Source organism: Phaethon aethereus (genome assembly GCF_964289735.1).
Source record: "Phaethon aethereus genome assembly, chromosome: 8".
NCBI lineage: Eukaryota > Metazoa > Chordata > Aves > Phaethontiformes > Phaethontidae > Phaethon > Phaethon aethereus.
In genome coordinates this window covers 6,910,184-6,929,912 of record NC_138584.1, presented here as the reverse complement: position 1 = coordinate 6,929,912, position 19,729 = coordinate 6,910,184, and the positions used below count along the sequence as shown (strand labels likewise).

Sequence of the window (19,729 nt, the reverse complement as noted above, 5' to 3'; positions counted from 1 at the left end):
ACCTTTCAGAAGCGAGGGAGAGCGCGCCGGCTCCTTGTCCGACGTGCACGGCGGGCTGCGTCCACCCGCCCCGCCACCGGCAGTGCCCGGGGGACAGCTCGCCGAGGCTGCGGCCAGGGCCGGCGGAGACGAGGAGGCGGCAGCGGGTCTGCGGTGGCGTTTCCCTACGGAGAGGTAGCGTGAGAGACGGGGCAGGGCGAGGGCGGCTGCCTGCTAGTGAAGGAGCGAGATGCGACCGAGGTACGTCTGTGGCTCCTCAGAAAGACGCCCGGCACGAGGCCGTGCGCTGCTTTGGGGTCGTTTTGCGTGGCGGCAAGTTGATTTTTTGCTTTTCCTCCTTAAAATCCTTCTACCTGTCGACACATCCTTCGGTGGGAAGGGGTGAGGGGAAGGGAGTGGTGTTGTGGCGGTGGCAGGGAGGGGGAGAGCGGCTTCTACCCAGAAAAGAAAGGGAAGAGAGTATAAAGAAGTGTCCAGATTGGCTGAAAAAAGCATCCCGACGAAGAGAAGAGAAGAGAAGGAGTCTTCTTGTGTGTGCTGATTGGGTTCACCTCCAGTCTGACTGCTGCGGTGTTAGGAGAGGCCCCCTCCCCTCCCGCCCCCGCCGGGGCCGGCTCAGCCAGGGATGCAATTTGCTGGGAGATCAGTTGGAGGTATCAGAGTGAACGCTGCCAGGGCCTTCTGTGGGGGAGGTCACCGACGACGGGGTAGTAGCGTCTTGCCAACCTCCATTAGCCTGCGGGAAGGGAGACACGGAGACGTCAGTCACCCGACGGCACGCCCGGCCCTACCCAAGCCACCCACCCGTCCTGGACTCTCCCTTGCTTCTCCCTCGGCAGGGGCCGATGCCGGAGGCAAAGATGTCTCCTCCAACTCCCCCATCCCACCACAGACCGCAGGGCTCCATCAGTGGGATGGGGCCAGAAATGATTCTTGTCGGAAACAGGGGTTTTGATAAATTGCAAGTGCTCGTGGAGATTCCCTCCCTTAAAAAAAAACTTATTTCTGCAGAAACCCTGAGCTCTGGTTGTTCGGGGTTTTTTTTACCCCCAAATAGGACGCTTCCCCATATGGAAGTGGGCAAATAGCAAACACCTCACTCCTGAAACCCCATCCTGGGGCGTGATCTGGATTCAGGTGCTATGAACGTGCAGAAGAAGCAACGGGTCCCAAGGGACCGCTGAGCCCTGCCGTGTCCCCTGCATAGCTCCATGTCCTCCCTCGCCGCCTTTCCGGGCACACCTCCTGCTGCGCAGCCCCTGCGCAAGGGGAAGCCGTCAGCACCAAGCCTTGGCGCGGGGAAGACGTGTTGCCCGAACACCTCTCCCACCACCGTGAAGGCTGCGTTGGGGGATTTGGGCCACCCCTCTGCAAGCGCCATCCCCTCCTCACTTCGCAGTAAAACCACAAACAAATTTCTGCTGCCCCAGGGCTGGTCCTCCACGCTCCCCGTCACTCCTCCTCGAGGGGACCACAAGCCACAGCGCAACGGAGGTGCCACCACCATATCCCATCCGAGGGTCTGCACAGCAAAGCGTGGCGGACAACTTGTTGCTTCTCCTAAAAACAGAGGCAGAGCCAAATTCTCCAGCCTCTCGAGAGCAGAGGTACCGGAGGGCCCCGGCTGCCACCGGCAGGAGCCGGCAGCGCACAGAAGCTGCTCCTCCGCGCCTGCCATCCCCTTCGGAGAGGAGCAGATGTCGCACCCAACCTCCTCTGCTCGCTCTGACATTGATTTAGTGCTCGCCTAATTAATCCTTCCCAACCACTGCCCAAGCTCCAGCAGTTGCCGTCCCGCTTTAGACGTTCCCGGGCTGCTTTGCCCTCTCTGGCTGCCTGTCCCGCCACCTCCTGGCACAGGGCACCCACCTTTGGCCCCGGCAGCTGGGACCCTGCAGACCCCCAAAGTGGGGTAAGGGTAGGAAAAGCCTCATCGCCTCGAGCAGCCGCCTGGGACTCGCCGGCAGGTTGTCCATGCTGCCGGCCAGCTCCTGCCTGCCCGAGAGGCAGCCGAGATGGGAGCAAAGAGCTGGCCGGGGCGAGTCCTGGGAACCCACGTTTTGAGGTACGAAACCACTTCGCAGCGAGACATGCGCAAAGCAGAGAAGACAGAGGCGTGCACACACACAACGGGCTGGCGTGTTCTTCCACGCACACGTGGGAGCGTGCAAACGCGCTCCCTTGCAAAGGGGGTCAAGGCAACAGCAAGGGAGACAGGAATCGCGACCCCAGCTTGCTAGCGGGTCAGCAAACCCTGCTCCACTTCGCCTTGGGCACAAATACTACCAGCCCCGCGTGCCCCCCACCTGCAGAGACCTCACCATTCCCACCGCCCCCACCAGCTTCCAGCCGCAGCCGGGCCCCAACCCACCGTCCCTGCGCTCCCCGAGATGCAATATCCACCCGTACACGTCTTGGACCGCTGCGAGAGGCAGCAATTACTGTAGATTATCAGCCCGACAATGACAGGCCACGTAAAGAGAGACACAGAGCCAACTCCACCGCCCCGAGACTGGCATATTCAAGTACACTTAGGACATTAATAGCAATTTACGTGCCATCAGTGAGAGAGAACCACAATAGCTGTGCTGGCAGCCTCTTATTACCAAGCCTGTTATTTGTTGGAGTTACAAGCTATAATCACAACAGAAACTTTCAAAACCCTTATCTTCCGTGACGCACCAAATCTATTTCGGAGCCGTAATTGCTATGTCACCGGAGAGTTTGCTGCTTAATGCACTCAGATGCCATTTAGTGTTTGCAGGGTCATTACAGCAAGCGGGGGGGGGGGAGCGCGGAGGGGGCTGCGCGGAGCAGGGCTCCGTCCCTATTGTGCTCAACTATTTTTAGCGAGGCTTTGGCGTGCCAGCCGCGGCTGGAAGGCGCGGGAGGGAGAGCGCCTTGCCGACAGCGACGGCGGTGCCTCGATGTTTAGCACCCTGCCCCCCAAAATGCGGGCGAGCCCCATTGCACTCGAGATTGGGGATCAGCCTTCGTGCGTTGCAGGAGTTTCTGCTGCCGATCGCCACCGCAGTCGCATCCAGCCAAGAGGACGCTGGGGAGCTGTCGACCCGGATCGGGGCACCCTCCAGACCCCAGACCCTCTTGCTTCCCCAGTCTGGGAAGGCCTCAAGTTGTGGGTCAAGCGGTGGAAAGGAGGCCCCAAGGTTGGCCATGACTTTATCATCTTGACGCTATCCTTTGGTACAGACAAGCCCTCCATGAGGAGGCTGGATCCTTCCCCAGGCAGAGGGCATGTAGGCACCATCCAGAGTCATCCCTCATTTCCTGAAGTTCACCCCGCTGCTGCACGGACCAAGCCATGTGCAGGATGCATCTGGTTCCATCCAGCCAGCCCTGCATCTCTCCAAAGTAAGGAGATGCCTTGGGATCTGACTGTAGGAAATCCCTTGGGATCTCCCTCAAAGATGAAGGAATCTTCTAAGGAGGCTGCTGCTCCTCGCAGACCCTCCGAGGAACCCCTACACAGAGCTGTGACTTCTTCTGGAGGGGCAGAAGCAGAGACAGAGCTATGGTCTCCAGGACAACTCTTCAAATGTCACCTTCTGGTGCCAGAGCACAGGCAAGGTGTTGGTGGCTGTCCAAGCGATGGAGCCCCAGTGATGGACTGCTGAACAAACTGGTTTCGGTGCCTGTTTCTGCAGGTTTCTCAGCATTTTTGTCACCTCCAGCAAGTCTGGCTGGCTCTCTGCCCGGGCTTCCTACGTGGGGCTGGGAGATGACTTTCTGCCAATTTTTAACGGAGCCTTCTGCTTTGCACGGAGGCTGCCTCGATGTCCCACCATCGACAGGGCAGGGTGACAGGTCAGCCTCCAAACACATCAGATACTGACAAGTCTGACAGACTGGGAGTAGCCTCAAAGAGGTTTCAGATCTCTGAGCTTTTAAGAGCTTGTGTCAGGGTCTCCTTGTAAGATGCACTGAAGCTCTTATTACACATCGGAGAATCCAGCCTTGCCTGGACATCACTTTCCAAGGGTCACAGCGGCAGTCTTCAGGACACACCACAGCATCTCTGATGGATGGGGCTCAGGCACTGAAGCCCTGCCAGACCAGCTTCCATATCCCACCTCGTGACCATGACAGTAAACTGTAGCTTGCTGAGGAGCAGAGCAACAACTTTCTTTTCAAGGACCAAATTCTTGGAGAAAAGGGTCTCAGCACAAGCAAGAAGGTCTCACCTCCTACAGGTACCAGTGCCCGGTGGTCCTTGCTGACAAGAGTGGATGCAAAACTCAGCAAAACCTGCCACCACGGTGACACACGCTGCTCTGTAAATAGGCACAGCTCTGCACAACAGTGCTTTTAAATCAAAAACCTTGCTCTCTGATGAACTTTAAAAATAGCCCCTCATGTTAGACTTTTTACATTTTCCATAAATTAAATTAAAGTCCAAAAATAAATTTCTGCAAGTTTTTTTTTCTTTACGAAGACTATAGCTCATTCATGAATTAGCAGACAGCGGACCTAAAGCACTTTGTGGATTTAGGGCCACGGGGCAGCGGCAGGAAGGGCGATGTTTTGGGTTGGGACCTTTCAAAGGATAATAGCAATAAGGATCCAACTTCTGCTGGAACCCACCAGAACCTGGACATCTAAATGCTTCAAAACCCCCAGCCTCAGGGACCACCGGCTGGGTACACACACGGACCCCCGCAGACAAGCACTGTGCAGAGGGACCAGACACCTCTCATTTAATGGTGCAAAATCCCCAACCTCAAAGCTTGCAAAAAGGGCTGGATCAGGCCCCAAACATCCCCTCCTTTCGGGTGGGGGCTTCCCTCCTTCCTCTCAGTGCTACCCAAGGCAAGGTATCCTCAAGATGGTATCCTGCTTCTACCACCTCTCCTTCACCAAGAGCATCCCCGGCCCTTGCCGGGGCCCGCGCTCCCTGACGCTGCCTCCACCTGCGGAGGAGAAGGCGGCTGTTCTCGCTCTGCCTCAGCCACCACTGCGGGTCACGGAGACTGCGACGGCTGGGACATCGCCCATTATCCTGCTAACGATGCAGAACCGACTCCAGCCCTTTTTGCCCTGCGGAGCGGTCTGTCAGCCGTCGAGCAGCAGAGCCATGGAGGCAACGGGGCTTTGGGTAGATTCCTGTCCTCAGCTGTCATGACTTACACACATTTAAAAATTCATCCTCCATCAAGGAAGGCAAACCCCAAGCGTCGTCTCCCCTGCCAAGGTTTGCAGCGGTGGAGCTGGGCAACCTGCCGCTGACTTCCCAGCCCTGACGAGCTCTGGGGATGACTTAACCTCAGCACCATGCCGACATCGTTGTGACAGGGCTCTTGACTAAGTTTCGGCTCATCTCCTTCCAGCAGCTCATGGGGATGCTCGGGTGACACGGCGACGGCAGCTGTCTGTGTCACTAGCAGCTTTCCTCCGCATCCCGCTGCCCTTCCTCGGCATTAAAAGGTTCAGGGGAGAGGCGGGGAAGCCCTGCCTGCTACGAGACAGCCACCCTGCCTGCACTGGGCAGCTCCCCAGGACCTTGCCTAGGACCAGCGCTTCCCAGAGGGCAGCCACGCTTCAGGGGTGGACAAACTGAGGTCTGTCAAGGGACCTAGCTGGATGGGAAGACGTTAAGTGACAATAAAAGCTACAGGCAGGAGCATGCTGCCCGGAATATGGGGGAAGGAAAACATTTGGGGACAGAGAGACAACCCAGAAGATGCTTCCTAAACTATCTGCTCAGCTCTGCACGCCCTGCCTTGCTCCCCTGGCCTACCACAGCTTTACGGGGAAATGAGGCGTCACCCCCAAACCCAGGTGGTCCCTTTGCCCACTTGTCACCCTGCCCCTCTCTGAACAACATCCGATTCGGGCCAGTTTGGGCTCCTGCCCTCCCCGAAAGCCAGCCTGGGGAGCCATCAGATGCCGCCATGCTGCATCCCTGTTTGGGAAGCGCAGGGGGGACCCCTGAGCCCCTGCTGCTCTCCGCTCACCAATTCCCAGAGCTGCTCGTGGGAACACTGGTTCTCCCATTACCACAGCCAGAAACACCCACCCAGCTCTCCTTGTCCTATTCAGCTTCTGAGTTTCCGCTACCTCTTTCTTCTCCTCTCTCCCATCGCCCCTTCCCCGTCTCGCAAACCCTGGCAGCAACCCTCCTCCCCCCAAATTTTGGCTTAACCCAGCCCGCTGTTATTTTCCAAGCCAACCGCAACCATAATCAGCTCTGCCTCTTTCCTTGGGGGTATTTTAATTTATACAAAAGTATCATCTCTTATCATGATCAGCTTGCGATTCATTTACTCTCTAAGTATTAAAAAGCCAGAAAGGGAATAAATTCAGCGCACGGAGAAATTAATGCGGAACGATAGGCTCTTTCATGTGGCATTTCCAAGTGCCGTTTTTGCAACGGGCTTATGTAATGAGACATAATTATCTGCACATGTTCAATTACATTACTTCACAAATCCTCCCTGGCTCTGCCTCCTGACGTCAAGCTGCCCGCTAAGCCCCGGCGCCCGCAGGAGAGGGGAGCGCAGCCCCCCGTCCCGCCGCACCCCTCTCCCCGCGCCGGCGGTGGCTGCTCGCATGCCGATGGCCCGAAGGTGGTCACACGCAAGGTGACAAATGGCACAAGGCTTGGCCGGGAGGCTGATGGGACTGGACGGTGCACCCTTCTGGGGTGCTTGGCCACGGGGCCACCGTCCCACCTGGAGGACCACCACCTTCCTGACCACCCCACCTCCACCTTCAGCCACCTTGATGGGGACTGTGGCAGCCAGCCACGTCCAGGGCCAGCCACCCCCTCCTCCGTGCCACCCCGGACACCACCGCCACCACCCACTCGGCGCTCACAGCCTCCCTTTCCAGGCTGCCCTCTTCTCCCAGCTTGCTGTCACCGTCACTGAGATGGCGGACGATTGATCTGAGAAATGAAGTTGGATTGCTGTCCCAAATCTACACTGGATTCTCCTTGTGTGTGTCTGATCGATTTCCCCCTGTGCGACACAGCTTGTCGCTACGAATTTTCATGCTAGTCAGAACCCGCCAGCGCACCCAAGAACAAGGAGAAGATGCTCTGGAGACCGCCCTCCCCCTCGCATCCTCCCCCAGGAAGGTTGGGCGAGGTTTTCTTGGGTTGACGTTGGTTGGCTTTTTTTTTTTTTCTCTTTTTACTTGCAATTTTTATTGCCGCCAACCCCATCACCACCGTGCTTTCGGATGCTGGCCAGGGATGGGTTATTTTTAGACAGTCGCTCTGGGATGGTGCCATTGGCCTCTGTGTGGAGGCCTCTCTGGACCAGGGCGTTCACGGTGACATTCCCCACCGTGGTTACGCGAGGTGTCACCTGTTTAGCAGCTCCTCTCGGCCGAGCGCGTGTGGCCGCAGGTGCCGGGCGAACGCTGATCGGCTCTGACAGTCCTAGACGCCAGCTGCCTGCACAAAGCCTGCCCGGTCGCCACTTTTTTTGTGGGCAAAGCTCTGCCGTTGGCGTGACCGATACAGAAGCAATAAACTAGGTGACCGTAAAAGCAAAGACAAGTCCTACTAAGTGGCATTCTGAGCCCTATGGCTTTGAAATAATTGGTAGTGAGAGAATAAAAATAAAAAAAAGAAAACAAGAACCCGAGCCTATTTTTTTTTCTTACACTGATGCCCTGCGGACTATACATCTGACTTGCTGCGAGTCCGTCACTGTATCCTCCTGTCTGGCTGATAACATGGCGAAGGGTATCCACCTAAACAGACCAACGACAACAAAAACACAAATTAGAGTGAATGAAGGGTTAGCAGGCAAAGCCTCTTCGGTTCATCTTTGGCAAGATAAAAACAAACAGTAGTAGCAGTAGTAGTAGTAGTAGTAATAATGATGATAATAATAATAATAATGGTATGCATTTAAAGAGGGGGAAAAGAGAACTGCAGTTGGTCTTGCGGCGAGAGCTGCGCCAGAGGGACTGCTCCTGCCTCCCTCGCCACCCTCGCCTGCCCCGGCGGCCCCATCACGCTCTCCTTGGTCCCAAGTCTTTTGACAAAAAGAGCAGGGAGGGAGAACAGCGTGGGAAGCTTGGGACCTCCCGGAGCACACCGCTGCCGCCGGCTCCACCATCGCGCTCGAGGACCCACATTCCTACCCTCTTTCACCCTTTGGCCCAAAGCACTGGGAAGCTCACGGCAGTGGAAGGAGACCCTCGAGGCTGGCCAAGTGCCTTCATTTCGGAAGACCCAGAAAGGGAATATACCTACCATGGCAAGGGCACCGGCAGCTCTCCTCTGGACGCCCCGCTCCTCTCCCTCCACTCCCCCAGCCCGGCCCCAGCAGCGGTATGCGCGGCGAGCACACCTCGTCGCCCGCGGACGGCACGCTTGCTCTGCGTCCAGCACTGCGAGGGGAGCAACCTCGGCTTTAGCGAGCTCTCCTTGCCCGATGCAGAAGTGTCAGAGTGGCTGTCGTCTCTCAACACAGTACAGAGCCTTAGGCGCCAGAGACCGGACTCATGGCACATCTGGACATCGGATGGGAGGTGGGAGATCTGAGTTCCTGGCTGTTTTAAATTCTTTCTTTTTGCCCAAAGCACAGGTTGAGGTTTCAGTAACGCTGCTCAAAGCTCCCCTGCTCTGTCTTGCTGGTGTGTACGTGGGTGGTGTGAGTGCCTGTGGTGTGGGGTGGTGGGGAGATGGTGAGGGGTGGCTTTTAATTTAAAAAAAAAAAAAAAATCTAGCTGTGCATCTGAGCATTTCTTGCCTTCAGCAGACACCTGGTTCGGCATCAAAGGAGTAAGTGGAAGCTTTGTAAAACGAGATACCAGTCCAAACATCTGGCCCCTTCCCTTGGAAGAATAAAGCAAGCAGAACCTAAACCTCAGCTGCATTCGTTTGAGTTCATGCCTGTTCTCCTGAGCCTCCTCTCCTCCTAGTATGACTATCAAGCCAGAGCCAAATGCATTCACAAAGTGTGGGCAAGTCTCCTCAAGACCATGGTTGTTGGTTTGGTTGGGTGTTTGGTTTCTTTTGGATTGAAATTTTTTGATGGTTGTTGCTGTTGCTTTTTTTGGTTGGTTGGTTTTTCGGTTTGGTTTGCCTTTTTTAAGTGTTGGTTGGTTCATTTGTGCTGGTTGAGATTTGCTCTTTTCGGACGGGAGGGAGAAGTGCCAATACAATCAAAGGCTCCTCCAACACTAATGCATTCACTGGCAGTACATCGGATGGGTCCCTACCTGTGACTGCACGTTGGCTCCAACCTGGGCCCCTTGGTAAGAATCCCCATTGAGAGACTGCACGCTCATGAACAAATCTCCAGAGTTTGACATGTTAAAAGAACTGGAAGAACCTGGAAAGGAAAGAGTGAGGCACCTGAATCACAGAAAGGAAAAAGATCCACCCCATGACTCTCAGCCAAGAGGAAGGAACAACATGCAAAGCAACCACAAAACCAAAACGCACAGTCAGGTTAGTAGTATGAAGAACAGAGCAAGCAAAAAAAAAAAAAAAAAAAAAAAAAAAAAGGATGCACTCTTGAGGTTATTCAAAGCCACATGTTGTTACAGCTCAATGCCAAGAACATTCTTCAACAGCTCCTCAGCTGGAGGAAGGATTCTTCATGCTCTCAACTGAGACAAACAAAACCCAGCCTGGAGGACTCAGATGGCCCTTTCCCTTCATTTCAGGGCATCAAAATCCTTCAGGCAGCTTTGAAAATCTCAGTTGTTGGAGGTGTCCACCCGGTAGACTGCACTGCAGAACAGAATTACCCAAACAAGCCTCGCTATCAAGAGCGGAAGCCTTTTCAGCAGGGCAAACCAGGCCCCCGCTACTGCCGTTTCCGAGAGGCTCAGATCAGGGTGGGTAAGTCTGCGCTGCTCTCTGCAGGGTGAGCGCATCCAGACACCGTCCACTTCCACGGCCGGCGCTCCCGCTGAGCCACGGGGAGCTCTGCGAGGGAGCGGTGCGTGGGGTTTGCCTTCAGGACATCAGGAACCCATCACTGGTGGGAACTGCAGCACAGCAGGAGCAAAGGCTCACAAAAACGTGAAGGCACCTGGGCTAGACTCCCAGTACCCATCACGTCAGCAAGTGTCTTTCATCGTGACCGGCCACGAGAGAATGCAAGGGTGTCACAGCCCTCCTGGGTCAGCTGCCCCAGAAGAACGAGCTCTGTAAGCAAATTCCCCACCGCATGCACCAGTCGCCAACGTTACGCTAAAAAATGATAACGGTGAAGACAACTGGGTGGGATCAGGAAAAAAAGAAGACAAATGAAAAGAAAAAAAAATAAAATCCCGCCTTTACAGAAACAAGGCTTTCTGCTTCCAGCTTTGAGATATCTGAGCACCTCCTCAACTACTGAACAGGAGAAGCAAACCCATCATGTAACTGGAAGGCAAGGGAGGAGGGAAGTGGGTTAAAAATAAATAAAAAGGTTTTATGGGATTATTTTCAGAATTTATCGTGCAGATCAGCGCGTTAAGTGTGAGACAGCTCAACGTGCAAGGTTTGGTTATATACATGACGTTAGCCTTGGAAAGGAGAGACTTCAGGGGCCCAGGTCAGCTACGCTTTCAGCTCCAACCCCAAACACACTCTCATCATCTCCACTGCCACTTCCAACTTGGAAGACTGGCAACCACAGTCCTGGCGGAGTTGCCCAACTATGGCTCATGCGTGCACTCTGAGAAATGCCTGGCAATCCCCCTCCCTTTGCTGGAGAAGGAAGAAACACTCTGGACAGACCCCAGCTCTGCCCTGGAGGTGGATCAAGAAGGATCCTCTGAAGGAAGCCACCTCCGAGAAAGATCAAGGAGCAGGTGGGAAGTCTATGCCGGAGACTTCATGTTCACTAAACTCTCTGCAGCTCCCTGCAACTGGCTCTTTTGTCAGGTGCTGGGAATTCTCAGAATTGAAGGAAAGCAGAAACGTCGCTGCTAGATACAAGGCCCAAGTCAAGAGACTCATCTTGAGCACAGTGAGTCTTGGATCAGGACCCTCCCACCAGTGCCTGAAAAGAGCAGAGCCAGGAATAGCTCATTGTCTGTGCTCACTGTCAACCCTGCCCAACTTGTTCCAGAGAGCAATCCCACAGCGCTGCGTAAAGTAACCGGGACTAGGCAGAAGGCAGCTGTAACCATCACCTCCTCTGCTCAGCTGGCAAAGGGCTCCTGTCACTTCCCGACGTCTCAGGTTACTTGCTATTTTCAAGGCAAAAAAACAAGGGAAATGAGCTGGCAGACTGAGGATAGCCCATCCTGACACTGCTCAACTTTAAGCGTGAAGATGGGCACTTTTCACGTACACGAAGATGCTTCCTACCCTGTTTTCTGAATGATCGCTTTGACCACCGGCATAAAAGCACAGGGCGGTAACATGACTTCGTACTCCCGCAGCGGCTGAGAACCAAAGGACTTTGCAGCTACCGTTCACGAGAAGCAAAGAATATTCTCCTGTTCTTTAAGGTGAGCAGAAACCTTTGAGATCACACAGATGATCAGTGGCAGAGCTGAGAAGAGGACTCGGGGGTCCCTGAGCACCTGACAGGGCACCGCTATCGCTCTGCCCCCAGCAGAGCAACATTTCATCCCACTTTACCCTACCAAAAGAAAACTATAACAATAATAACATATAAAAATGTCATAAACCTAACTGATCTTTTATTGAAACTTAACAAACCTGGCCATAAAGCTGAGACTGGGAGGGAAGAAATGAAAATAAACAAACAGCCACAAACTCTAGTTCTGAAGAGTGCCGGTGCCTTGGAAATCACGAGGAGCGCTGGAGATGTCACTTACAAGATATACAATGCTATTGGCACAGGGTATTTTTACAATATATGTGCATATCTAAATGGTAAATATGTCTTGCCGCTGATGTGGATGCAAAGATAAATATGCGCATACCAATGGCCCCGCATGTATGGATGCATCTGTATCAGAGCCGTAATTGCAGAGAGCCCTTTGCCGCCCTGCTGCTTCAGCACTCCGCTGTCTTCGTGCTAGCCTCATATGAAAATTATGATGGCCCAAAGTCTCAGAGACACAGCTAAGAGGGGCTGAGGCACTGGGGTAGGAGAGGGAACAGCAATGTGAAGAGCCCTGAAAATTAAGACTGGTATCCTCCGTGGAGTCAAGATCCAGGAATACAAGTCAAATCCTTCCACTAGAGGAGGTTCCACCATAAATGTAACCCGTCCCTCTGAAAGGTTCTATTGTGAACACACCAAAGGTTTTCAGTGGTCATAATTTGACCTGGGGCTCCTGAAGAACTGAGAGGTAACAACCATCTTTGAGCTTGTGAACACTGGAGGAAAGGGCTCTTATCTTGGCATGGAATTCCCTTGCTGCTATTTTGTGCAGACAAAAAAACCCCAGAAAAACCAACACTTTTCATGACTTGTAGCAGTGTGGAACACTGGTTCATCCTCAGCATCCAGACGTCTTATCAAACCCAAGATTTATCATAACTATTCCTTAGTGCTGAGTTTCTGGGCATCATCAGCTTCAGAAAGAGTGGTGGAAATGTTTAAACAAGCTATGGCACTCAGACCTTGCCACTGGCTGAAAGCCTACATCAAAACAATGCCCACAAGGAGATCTATTCCACCCTAACACTTCTGATTAGTAAAACCCACTTCAAGTTTGCCTCCAATTAAAACATCTTCACAAGCTTGACTGCTGGTGTTTCGTGCACCACTTCTGCAGCTCTTCAGAGAGCTGCTTCTCCAGCTTCTCTAATGTCTTCTCTAATGTTTTTACAGTCTCCATTTCCATCTCAAATTTTCCAGGACCTCTAACCAGTCCTTTTCTCTAAAGTATTTGACAACTCAAATGGCATCAAGAATAAACAAACACAGCAATGGTGTTCACTGGAGCTGAAATCAAGCCATCCTCATCTGCTGCTTCATACCATCTACGACCAATGAGACAGAGATCCAGCATACTGAACCACTGAAGTTGACTTTGGTCATGTATACAAGACTCCTAGTCAATACTAATGACATGTATGGCATATATGCATTGAGACCACAGAATTTACGTGCCCTGTAGCTTTTCCTTGTGTTTCTACCATGGCCAAAGATGAGGGAACAACTTGATGGACCATGTAGCTCTTTAGCTGAACAAAGCCACCAACTTTGATAGCAGGTCTAAAAGCCTGTGATGACCCAGCAGGAAATCTGTTCTTTTTCACTTGCCAACCAACACTCAGGACAGTGAGACCGTGATCAGAATAGCCTCACTGCTGAAACTGGATCCTCTTCAGTGCTGTGCTCTGGACAAGTTCATTGCCACAAAGGGAGGAAGGCAAAGAAGAGAAGATACAGCAATCAGGCCTGTGCCTGATGAAGTACATTTCCAGACAGCACGATCCCCTCCATCAGCAGCTTAGCAAGAAAATTTTTGCAAAACAAAAGGGTGAGTAGGAAAAAACCAACCAGTTCAGGTCAATTTTGGCTGCTCTGCATGGAAGATTTCACTGAATGTCATCACCTGTGTGTGGCCCTTGAGGACTCTGGTTGGCAAAAGGGTCTGTCCACATAAAATAGCTTTCATGTGCCATGTGGTTTTTGTGCTGAGATTGTCCAGGCAATCAAAGTGAGGATGGGGAGTTGTTAGCCCAAATGAGCCAGACATCTCAGCTTATTTGAACATCTGGCTGATAAAGCCCAACTGTGCGTATTCAGGATGAAAAGGTGTTTGACATTCAGGCCTGGGTGACTGAGGATGGGGGACCCTGCTTTGAACGTGCCAGATGGCTAGACAGATGCAATCCTTGCCCTTGTCAATGTGTGGCCAATCTCTTTGACTGACTGTAGCCATTCACCGATCTCCGGTAACATGGGCATCAATGCAGAGAACAGATGGGCCTGCACAGCCACAGAAGAAATGAATTTAGCTCCTGTCCCAGGTCCCATCACATCCAGTTCCACCTCCTCTTCCAACATTATGGCCCTCCAGGGACTACATTGCTGGTCACTTCCTTCTCATGACCTGTCCTCTGCCTACTCTCTTTCTTTCCACATGCTCTACAATGTATTTAAATCAGAAGGTCCTAAAAATTCCCTGAAAAGCCAGCCTTTGTTCAGGCTCCTTCCTCACCAAAGTCTCAGCCAATGATCTGAAAACAGAAAAAAGTCCACGGTATAAAAGGAGAGGCGTCATCCATCTTAGTCCTTCACCTCTTCATCCGCTTCGACCTTCCTCCCAGGGCAATTCAGCACATCCGGTGGCTCATGGCCCTTGACATCATCCTTCAGATCTTTCACAGACAGGTTATTTCAGACCTAGCGCATACAGGTGTGCTTCTTGCTGCTAGCACCTCGAGGACAACCTGAAGCAGGGGAGGACATGCGACTCCACATGTCATCAGGACGTGCCTTTGTCCCACAATGTGAAAATGCAGGGATGCTTGACTCAGCTGTTAAGTCCGCATGGGTCAGCCGGCGAGATCTCAACCTGGGATGCCACTGTTGGAGATAAAATCCTGAGGCCCTTCCAGCTGTCTTCTCAGGAGAGGACTACAAGGACATCTGAACCCACTATCTCTGCAAGCAGACCCAGAAACTATTGCGGTGCTGACAGTGCAGCTCCACACTGCTCTGCCACTGCTGCAGCGTACCGGGAGGGTGGTGGGATCTGGGTCAGGTTAGAAACACTTTGCTCCTAGCAGAAGAAGGATCTCCATGACCCGTGAGCTCCCCTTGCACTCATGTGCTGCTTTAGCACCGCCGCCACATTAGGCACGTGAAAAGAGGTCGATGCTTCTGGAGTGCTGACAAGCGAGCCAGAAAGAGGACCCAGGAGCTCAAGTCTTACACGTTAATAACAAGACTGTTTGTCCTTCCTGGAAAGCGTAGTGTTATCCAGGGATTATCTTAGCTGTTTACTGCAGGGTATTGGCCAATTTATCTTTGAAACAGCCACGTTACTGCCTGTGGGGAAGGCAACGAAGCAGGCTCGCACTGGAGCATTATTTAACTGGGCAGGCACTGGGGAAATGCCTATTCCACGACATGCGGGCCAGATCCAAACCCGTTTAAGCAATTTGAAGCTCTTCCCTTGCTACTCCAGACCTTTGGATCTGACTCCAGTTGAAGAGAGAGGAAAAGAAGGAAAGTTGTCTCTCCTTGGTCCAAGCTGACGTGGACGGCAGGACAGCGTCGCAGGCAGTAGGCATCTCTCTCAACACACACAGTTCTGCTTTCTACCCTCCAGCCTTTTTTACATGGCGGCGTTAACGTCAAGAGACACTTGACCAGGTATTTTGAGTGAGCTGTTTGGAAAGGATGACATTTTAAAAACTGCAGCTAAATCTTCAGCAGTTCAAACAATGGAAGGAAAAGGGGAAAAAACCCCAAACAAACCAAAAAGAAAAGACTCAAACAAAATTCCTGCAAACCATTTGCCCCTGCAAAACTCTGCCATGTCCACCTGAGCCCCCTGAGCACCTCAGCCGAGCCAGAGCAGATGGCACATGCCTCCTAGCAGTATTTCTGACCTGCAACCAAAAGCTGCAACATCTCTACTCTAGATGGCTCTGGGGGCAGATCCCTAGCAAGTAACACGTCCCCTGGAAATTAAGGGGTTGTGTGTAGGGACTTGTCTCTACTGCTCAACTGAATAAGCCTTCTACCGCTTGCTTCTGTGCAAGCCACCCACATGCGTTCCTGCAAGGTGTGGAGGAGCTCGCCAGCACAGAGCGATCAACCACCGCTTGCCACGTTAGCTTGTGAGTAAACGGACGGCCTTTGCCTTCCCTGCTGGGGGGCTGGTTTGGGAGACCAGCCAGAGGCCCATGCCACCGGTTTGTCCCCTTGTTTGACCCCTGGCTCTCCACTTTCCACTCAAATCCTCCAGATCTGGGGGTGCTTCTGGGGTGCAAGTCCTCTGATACCTGTCACAGGCAGGGTTGCCCTCACTATAGAAGCATGTCCTGATAGCAACCAGCATTTGCATGGTGTACCACTGGTGGCCTACCTAACGTCCAGCTTCTCCTGCTGCCCACCATCCTCTTTGCTCCCCCACCGTCTCCTTCCTCTTAGTAGCCTACCTGGTAACAGCAAGCATCACGCCCCGGTGAAAGGGTACCATGAGCAGACAGTGAGCTCAAAGGCACACGAGTGGCACATTCCCACTCTCCCTCCCACCCCTAAAAGGAAAACAGGCACACAGATATTTGCATGGATAACGAAGGAACCCATGAAGTTCACTTTTTTCCCTCCTTTTAAACAAACTGCAATTTTCCACCGCTCTTGAGAGCGGAGCACAAGCAGCCGACTGCAGCCTGGGATCATTTTTGGGTCGGCCGTCTTCCCGGCAGGCACCACACATGAACTAAGCATCGTTCTCTAGCGGAGGAGTTGAAATCTGGGCAAAGTGCTCTGTGCCTTTGACCCTCAAAACAAACAAATGGAAACCACAGCAAATGGGCGGGAAAGGGAGGGGAACGACCCATGGATTTCCCTGGATCACACTGACACAAAGGGAAAATAAAATTCACACACAGCACACTCTTGCAAGTGATCCAGACATTGTCATGTAAGCAGTCAAAGGTAACCACAACAGAAAGAGAACCAAAGGATACAAATCTACCCAAAACAACCCCTAAAATGGCATGAGTTAGGACATCCCAGAAATGCTGGGTTTTATCCATTAGGGCCACTCATGCTTTCAGCCCCAGTGAAATAAAATCATTATGCAATGACTTTTTAATTATTTGTTTTCTCCCCGCAAAGTGCAAGCAATCCCAGCAACGTTTTTTCAGATAATTTTTCTGGTTTTGCATTTACCATCCATGCATATAACCCCCAACGTAGCAACGTCAGTCACAAGGTCTGATCACATAGTTTTCCAAACAAAAAACAGATCAGGGAAGGGGAACAGAAAAAAAAGAGGAAAGAAAAAAGGCGGGGGGGGGGACATGGGACAAAGAAAATAAAGTAAGCCCCACAAAACAACCCCTAAAACCAAACCCATGTCTCTTTTTAAGACCACAAAAGTGAGCCAACCAAAACCAGAAAATAAAAATTGAAATAACCAAAAGGAGAAAACAAGAGAGAGATTAGAGGGAGGGAAACAAACAAAAAAACGAACACTAACGACCCAAAATAAAAAAAAAACCAAAAACTAACCAGCTGAATTGGGAGTTGAGGGTGAGTTAGCCTGGCTTCCATGGGCTGACACATTGGTAGCCGTGACAGCCGTTTTGGCAGCATAAATATTGGCTTCCTCTTGAAATTTACCTATGTTCTTCTTGTACCGGATTCTCTTATTTCCAAACCAGTTTGATACCTAGAGCGAGTTTAAGAGAAGATAAAGACGTTAACGATTCGGCTCTGGCGAGCGCGGCTGGGTGAGGAAGGTGCATCAGTTCAGGTTAAGCAGTGCATATTCTTTTTTCCGTGCCCCCCCCCCGCCCTTTCCCTAGCCGTGGCAGGAAGCACCTTCTACCCCTGCGTGCCACATCAAGCCCAGGAAAGGCGGTGGGACCCCCTTGGGAGCACTGGGTTTGTGCGGGTATATCTGGTTCCTCTGTGGATGGGATGTCCACAAAGGGGATGCACCACAGGAACTGCTAGACCCACCCCACAAAAATATCAGGTGGGTTTAAAAAAACCCGAGAATGACCCTGAAATTGCATTTGAAAACAGATATGAATCATTTTGGAACTTTTTATTTGCCTCCTCCTCGGTAGCCCTTTGACAGGGACAGATGCCCTGATTCCCAGATGCCCCGTCTCCTCCCTTCGCAGAAGCCAGTGTGGCTTTCAGGTAGAAAGCCCAGCGAATTTATCCAGGCCTGGCTGACACACAAAATTGCCTTAATACCACTGAAGCTCTGCTTTTCATCGGAGTGAAATCAGTGCAAAAGGCCAGAAGTGGATGCTCTTCATCCAGCTGAACTCGGCTTTGGATGGTTTAGCACGAGCCACTACATAAACCGGGAACTTCAGGGGAAGGCTGGAGAGGGAGCACAGGGCTCGTCCTAAGACCTAATGTTGGTCCCAGGGAACAAGTGTGTCCCTTGGAAAGGGGCAGGAGATGTTTCCATTGTGTTTGCCCAGAGACCACTACGAGCCTGATGTGTCTAAGTGACTAGAAGTGTGCCGAATGGGGCTAGTGGATGTATTTTAAAAAACAGAAAAGAAGCAGGATGAACTTCTTCACAAGTCATGGGGGTGGCTAAAAATGATGGGCCAGATCCGGAGGCAGAATGAAGCGGCACAGCTCTGCTCATGCCAGTCGTGGCAAAAGCTGTTTCCGTGTGCCTGCAGCAGTGCAATGCATGAACCTCAGAAAGCCACAAGGAGAGGTCCGAGCAGTGATCCTCGCAGACTGTCAGGGTGATAACCTGGGAGCAGCAAGATGAATGCTCGACAGGAAGGTCGCTCGGACAGCCCGCCGAGTGTCTGGATAAACACCCCCAAGTTCGCATGTCAGAAGTTCAGCATAGCGACAGCGTAACTCTGAAGTCCGTGAAACCGGGCTGTGGTATCTGCCCAGAAGGGCTTCCCAGGGAAAATGTACCTCCCGAACCACCATGAACTCAGCCTTCTCAAAATCCTGCTCCATACCCTGCTGATGATAACCCTGTTCATTTGTGGATACTATGCTGCACTGAACAATTTCAGAGAAGATGTGGGAAATATTCAACCTACAGTTTGGGAAGCAGCTTTCAGCTTCTTCTTCGACAACACTGAACACAGAGAATCAGGGGAATGTCTTCCTACATGCAGGTCTCTAAGCAGAAGACAACTTCCAGCTGCTACTGACCTTGTTTGAGAAAGCTCATCAGGATGAAGAGCATGGGCAAATTCCAGGGGATGCTGCAACTCTCTCAGAAGAGCTCCAACACTCCTAGGATTGCTTGGAGCTTCAATCTTGAGCTAGCAGATCAACCGCTTTGGTGTGACTCCAAGGACATTCTCCCTTTGCTTGCTGGTGCACAAGCACATCAGTGCTCCCCCTTCCAAATGGACTGTCCAAGCACCAAGACACAGAAGACAATACTGGATGTTCATCCTGGGAAGCTCATGATTTTTTCCTCATCTTAGGGAAATTGTTTTGGCTTGGGTGTTGATAACTGAAACCCATATGCTTTTTATTCCTGTAATGCTTTCTATCTATCTGCAGTGCTCCTAGAGGGTTCAGCAGCTTCTACACAGAAGTGGCTTCATCCACCAATTTACCTGCTACTGAACTTCAGGTATCCAATCCTGTGCTGCTGCAGAGCAGGAAAAAGAAAATATAAGTTGCAGAGACTCCTGGGAGGCAAAAGGTAGCAACTCACATCAGCACCCAACCCCGATCTGGAAGTGAACATTTCGATGGCACCAGGAGCGGGTGCAAGGAGCTCCATTCCACGTCTTGGTCCAGCTTTCTCATTAATGACAATGTGCTCCTTCATGATCTTCCCACTTGGCCTTCTCTCTACAACAGCTCTTCTGGCTTCAAATGGTGGAGCTGGTGGGTAAACTCTCTGAAATCAGGATAAATGGCTGCCACAATCGATCTTCACATTAAAACTTGTGAAGCAAAGAACCTGTGTACCCTGGTTAGCTTTTGAGTTCAGATCATCTCTGCTCATGACTTGCGTAGATTCATGCTGTCCCATGTTCCCACTTAGCCTCAGCAAAACCAGAGACCTGGATGTGCGTTTGTTTCTGCCTTCTTTGGACAAAGAAGGGAGGGAGATCCTGGAGACAGGCACAAAGCAGCCTTGATACAGCACGGTCAAAAAATATCCGAAGAGCAGCATTTCT

General features: G+C 52.0%; 1 protein-coding gene across 3 annotated transcripts in view; it reads right to left on the bottom strand.

Annotated features, from left to right (window-relative positions):
* Positions 1-643: 643 nt before the first annotated feature.
* The window catches only part of PBX1 (PBX homeobox 1), a gene marked incomplete at both ends in the record, with an annotated part of 130,304 nt that continues 111,218 nt past the window's right edge, over positions 644-19,729 (bottom strand). Inside the window, 4 exons of one of the 3 annotated variants that reach the window (XM_082002677.1) lie at positions 644-736; positions 7,630-7,719; positions 9,199-9,311; positions 17,100-17,259. In XM_082002677.1, coding sequence (XP_081858803.1) covers positions 644-736; positions 7,630-7,719; positions 9,199-9,311; positions 17,100-17,259 — 456 coding nt within the window. Of the gene's footprint in view, positions 737-7,132; positions 7,720-9,198; positions 9,312-17,099; positions 17,260-19,729 lie in introns of those variants that run through there. The other 2 variants (XM_082002676.1, XM_082002678.1) reach the window with 2 other exon arrangements.